Genomic DNA, 5,874 nt, shown 5'->3' with positions numbered 1-5,874 from the left:
TTCAAAACATCATGATCTAAACCATTGAGTACAAATCAAATTCCACAATTTTAAACCCTAAATCCACCAACTCATTACATCACATTTTCTTGTACAAGTTTATTACTCAGATTTATTCCATAAATAGCACACATCAATTAAGGACAAACAATGAACTCAGATTTATGATCTTCACCAACCCAGCATCAACAACCCGACCCTTTTCATTTAAGTCCAAAACCTCTAAAGTTGTTGTTTAGCTGCTCTCAAATTAAATTCACAACCAACCAAACCACAAACACTATGCCTAAAGCATTTAACCTTAGCAACCACTTCAAGCCCGACATCAAACAGACAAGAAAATAAACAATTGCAGATGGAGACAAAAATGCCCTAAACCCTAAACCAAACTGTAGACAAAACCATCGATAGGGTTAAACAAAGCCATTCTACCCGAATCGAGTAAAAGGTGGAAACTTTACACTGGGGACCATTTGATTTTACCTACATAAACTGGTGGCTCCCCTTTGACTCGAAAATACCTCCAGTTCTCCCTCTCCATAGTACCGAATCAGGAGAATCAAATCTCCTTTTCTCTGTTGTTTCAGTGTATAGGGAATCAAATCTCTGTTGTGTTCAGTCAAATAGTGAAAGGTTGAAAGAGGGAAGACTATAGATTCGTTATGTGAGAGAGAGAGAGAGAGAGAGAGAGAGTCTGAAAGTGAAAGTCAAAGTGAAAGTGATTCAAAATTGGGGATTACGGCTAGGGTTAGAGCGAATGGATGAAGGGACCATAATACCCTTGCAAATTTGCCACGTGGATGACGCCGTAACGGCTAACAGTGTTTTAGGTACTAATATTGGGTCGGGGTCCGAACTTCAGGTACCAAAGTGATATATATTTTTTTTAAGGTACTAAAGTTACTAATGGGCCAAAGGTTGGGTACTGTTTGCATTTTTTTCCCTGGAGTTAATGGAAAAAATGGGGAAAACAGACGAAGAGACCAAAGTGATATAAGGTGATATAGTTGAGTGACCAAAGTGAAATTTTTAAAAGTTGGATAACCAAAGTGTCGAACGAAACATAATTGGATGACCAAAGTGATATTTCTGTCTTTTATTTATTTTATACAAATGAAATAAATATTGATTTCTATAATAATTAGTTCCACTATTAACTTAATTTCGAGGTTTATGGCGCAATTATACACATGAAATGATGAAAATGTGTGTAATTGTATAGTACGCGATAAACACGGATGTACAGGGTGTGTTAGTTGATATTCAAAGCTAGCTTTATGACAAGCCACTCAGGTACTCTTAAATTGAGAGCAATCACTAGCTACTTGCATTCATCTTCAACCTATACATGCCTCCAGTATAAGTTGTGAAAGTTTCTACTTCACTTATCATCTATAAATCATTATCAACGTGTAAATCAATCAAGATGGAAGCTGTAGATCATAGTGAGGCTGAGAAGACGGTGAAAGAATTTGACGAAACCAAAGCTGGTGTCAAAGGAATTGTTGACTCTGGAGTGACCAAGATCCCAAGAATGTTCATACACCCTCTAGAGGATTTGCAACAAAACAACATGGATCATGATCTCCGAGTTCCAATGATTGATCTCAAAGGCCTTGATCAGAGCCCAGAGAGGCGAAAAGAAGTCATCCATCAGATAAGCAAAGCAGCTGAAGCGTGGGGCTTCTTTCAGATAGTGAACCATGGAGTTCCACTTGATGTTATGGAGGAGGTGCTGAAAAGTGTTCGACGCTTTCACGAGCAGCCCCATGAAGCCAAGGTGGAATGGTACTCACGCGATTTTACAAAAAAGGTAAACTACTTCAGCAATGGCGATTTGAAGGCATCCACTCCTGCGGATTGGAGGGACACGTTATCCTGCAACTGCCAGTTCCTAGAAGATGAAAGCAACTTCCAGGCGCTGCCTCGAGTATGCAGGTTCCTCAACTTAAATACTTCTAAAATATTGGTGCCTTAGTTTGTATTCCTATTTTGCTAGCCAAACTTTTTTGAACCATTTTACATGCTCTAATTTGAACATAGGCCTCATCATATCACTACACCAATAATGGCATCAGACAACATGCTTCAGACAACTGCATAATTTTTAACTGTTGTCTAATACTTTGGGACAACAGCAAAAATTATTCTGTCGTTTGAAATTTTGAATCAGACAACAGTTGTTATATTGCTGATGTGCAATTATAAAATAGACAATGATTGTTTTTCTGATGTTATCTGAATCAATCAATTCAGACAATAGTTATTTCATTGATGTTGTCCAAGGATTTTATCAAGATTGCGCTTAAGAATTTATTCAAGAAGCACTTTGTGTATTGATCAGTTACCCAATTTGCAGCATTTTGTTATGTTTTATTGTTTTCTTTCGATGCTATTGCATCTCCCATGTACTCTTTAGTTTGATTTAATAAAGATTGTTGTTCTTCCATATGAGAAAATGCACGTCAAAAGAGTCACTTTCAGACCACTCTTAATTCTAAGTAAAAACAATTGTCCGAGAGAGTTAAACACAACTAAAGTGATAGCAAAAACTATTGTTGGAGCCATCTTAGTGCAACAAGACTACATCAAAAACCATTGTCCAATGAAAACTCAAACAACAGTTATATAGAGAAAACTATAGTATCAAAAGTGCACAGCCAACGCTATTTTAAGTAGCCTGTTGTGTTGTTTAAATTCAGTCAACAGAAAAAACTAGTCCTTTGATGTAGAAGCTTCATAGAGACAACAATAAGCATATATGGCGCTGTTGTTCTTTCTAGTATTCAGACAACAGTCATGTAAGTAACTGCTCTTGTGTAAAATTTACTCAGACGATAGTTTTTTACTGTTGTCTGATAATTCCATCAGACGGCACAGGCTTTCACAATAGCAGACAAGGTTATCAGACGACAGTCCAAAACTGTCGTCTGAAGCTATTATTATTGTAGTGTATGGCCCTTTCGACCCTAAACCCGCCAGGCCCGTAGGGCCGAAGCCCAACCCAGCTCATTTTCAAATAGGGTAGGGTAGGGGCTATGCAATTGAAACCTAGCCCGGCCCTTTTGAGCCCGTAAGGGCCAAGCCCGGCCCATTCTCGCCCTAAATTTACATTTTATGCTAAATGCCTAAATTTATACCATAGAGGAATAAACTCACAGAGTATGGAAGTATGGGTAACCGGTAATGGATATGTCTTCTGTCATTGAATCAATCTAAATTCAATAAGGCCCATTTCTCTAACAAGTCACAAGCCTGAGTCCAACTCCAAAGTCCAAAGATTAGTTATATACATGAAAAATCTGAATACCCTAGAGGCTAGAGACCAGATCTAAACTCCTTTGCAGTGCCGTTCTCTCTTTAGACATAGAACAAATACTTAAACCCAAACCGTCGACCTCGCCTGGGCTCAAATCAAACGCCTCCAGCAGATGGTCTCACTCCAGGCTCCAAAAAATGGTCTCAAATTGAAGGCATCTTGGCTCCAGCAGATGGTCTCAAATCAAACCCAAACCGCTGACCTCGCCTGGGCTCAAAGCAAATGCCTCCAACAGACGTGAACGCCTCCAGCAGATGGTCGTATCCTTCAAGCTGTCGTCGTCGACCTCTCCTGGGCTCAAATCATCGGATCCTACTCTGCCGACCTCGAATGCATCCACCTTGGTTGGTTCATTTGTCTACCATCTCGGATTCTTCAAAATCGAATTCGTCGACCTCGCCTGGGCTCAAATCGCAGATGGTTGTATCCTTCAATAATAACCGAAGCCAATAGTCGCTCTGAACGTTGGGACGGTGACCACATGAAATCTGAACGTTGGGACGACACGACAATGAAGGCTCTGGAGTCTGGAGCTAATAGTCACTATTAGCTCAACTAGTAATCGAAACCTTGATGGAAAAAGTTGCAAGAGCTTAGCAACGTCTCTCCCTTTTCTAAAGTTTTCTGGAGCTAAGGTATGAAATTTTTACTTGCTGTTGAGTTTTGAGTCACTTGAGTTTTGAGTGAAAGTGAAATATATGTCCAGAAGCAAGTTTTTCCCAAAAATATATGTCCAGTTGTATTTATATATGTTGCTAAACTGAAATCCCACATAAATTAATTATATGGTTTTCCTTTGCAGGTTCTTTGTTTGGTTGCCATGAAAGATTACCACTTCTTGTGAATTGATGAACATTTGATCAGTTTTTGTATCAAAGTGTCAAACATTGCTTTTGTGCAAACCATGCTTCAGTAGTACAGTTTTTGTATCAAAGATTACCACTTCTTGTGAATTGATGAAGTCATGAGTCATGATAAGTTTTTGTATCAAAGTGTCAAAGTCAAACATTACTTCATTTTTTGTAGCCTGAGTGGCTTACTGCCTCTATGCAGTTTCATTTCAATTTCAAGTGTACTACTTGATCAGTAAGAATGTGATTTAGTTTATGTGAGATTTGTAGATATTTGTAATTAAATCAAGTTCTCAAATCTCAAGTATTCAGTTTCATATATATATATATATATGTGTGTGTGTGTGTGTGTGTGTATTTTTTTCAGTTTGAGTTTATGTAGTTAGCAAAATTGTGTTTTGTGTGAGTTAAACAAAGGCCCGGCCCAACACTATTAAAAAAGGGCTAGCCCGGCCCGGCCCTTTCGGCCCTTGCGGAATGGGCCCTAAGGGTGGGTAAGGGCTTACGTATTGAAGCCTTAGCCCGGCCCTAAGTTTCGTTGATTTGGTCAAAGCCCAGCTCGGCCCTACCCTAAGCCCTAAAATTTAGGGTAGGTCTGGCCCTAACCCGGCCCATGATGAGGCCTATTTGAACAAATGAAATACTATCATATATACTATTACCGTACTAAACCAAATTTGATGAGTGTTGCATATATAGCTGTTCAAATTTAAGCACTAGTTTTTGTTTTACAGATGTGAAATTGTGGAGTACAATAAGCAGTTGACTGTACTCCGGGAGAAACTCTCTGAATTATTGTCTTAAGCTTTAGGCCTAAGCAGTGACTACCTTTCAACTCTAGGGTGCTTCAAATCATCAACACTATCGTGCCATTATTACCCAGTTTGTCCCGAGCCCCATTTGACTTTAGGTGCAATCAAGCACTCTGACTTCCCCTTTCTCACTTTGCTGCTTCAGGACAGTAGTGGTGGCTTCCAAGTGCTTCATCAAAATGTTTGGGTTAATGTTCCTCCACTGCAGGGAGTTTTGGTAGCAAATATTGGCGACATGATGCAGATCACTAGCAATGACAAGTTTTGTTAGGAAAGTAAATATTGTGTATCTTGTATAATAGGAAAGTAGTTTAGCATATTTATCTGCTGCCTTTTTTTCTTCTTGATTGTAGAAATAGATTCTCCTTAATTGTAGAGATAGCTTTCTTGTGGAGTAGGAACTCTCTCATGCATGTAATCTGCATATATCTTATTACGTGATTGAAGGAATATATCATTCAGCCAAATATCCTCTTTTCATGGTATCAGAGCAGGACTGAAAAAGCCTGACTCCATTGTTGCTGCACCCTACCTTCTCGTGTAGCAATTTTTCAATGCTTGGCCATCATGGTTGATGACAAGAAAACTTCTTCCTCAGACGTCTCCACAACTGATGTATTCCAATCCCTTTTTCATTCACCATTCAGATCACCCAGGGTTGGTCTTAATCTCCAAACCATTGAATGGAGACAATTATTCAACTTGGCTAAGAGCAATGACCATTGCCTTGAATGCCAAGAACAAGCTCGGCTTCGTCAATGGTACCATCAAGGCACCTTCAGCAGAGACTCATCCGAATGATCGTGCAACATGGTCCTGATGTAATGACATGGTGTATTCGTGGATCATCAATTCAATTTCTCCGAAAATCTCTGATAGTGTCACCTACTAC

The 5,874-nt window shown here is 39.3% G+C and overlaps 1 protein-coding gene across 1 annotated transcript; it reads left to right on the top strand.

The window, feature by feature from the left end:
* The first annotated feature begins 1,302 nt into the window (after nucleotides 1-1,302).
* Nucleotides 1,303-5,240, top strand: LOC112173376 (1-aminocyclopropane-1-carboxylate oxidase homolog 3). The gene is made up of 2 exons (XM_024310987.1): nucleotides 1,303-2,039; nucleotides 4,804-5,240. The coding sequence occupies exon 1, from the start codon at nucleotides 1,427-1,429 to the stop codon at nucleotides 1,976-1,978; it is 552 nt and encodes a 183-aa protein (XP_024166755.1). The 5' UTR covers nucleotides 1,303-1,426; the 3' UTR covers nucleotides 1,979-2,039; nucleotides 4,804-5,240.
* Nucleotides 5,241-5,874: the final 634 nt, after the last annotated feature.

This window comes from Rosa chinensis, chromosome 6, assembly GCF_002994745.2.
Source record: "Rosa chinensis cultivar Old Blush chromosome 6, RchiOBHm-V2, whole genome shotgun sequence".
NCBI lineage: Eukaryota > Viridiplantae > Streptophyta > Magnoliopsida > Rosales > Rosaceae > Rosa > Rosa chinensis.
Note: the sequence above shows the minus strand (reverse complement) of the source record. Positions and strands in the feature narration are given on the sequence as shown.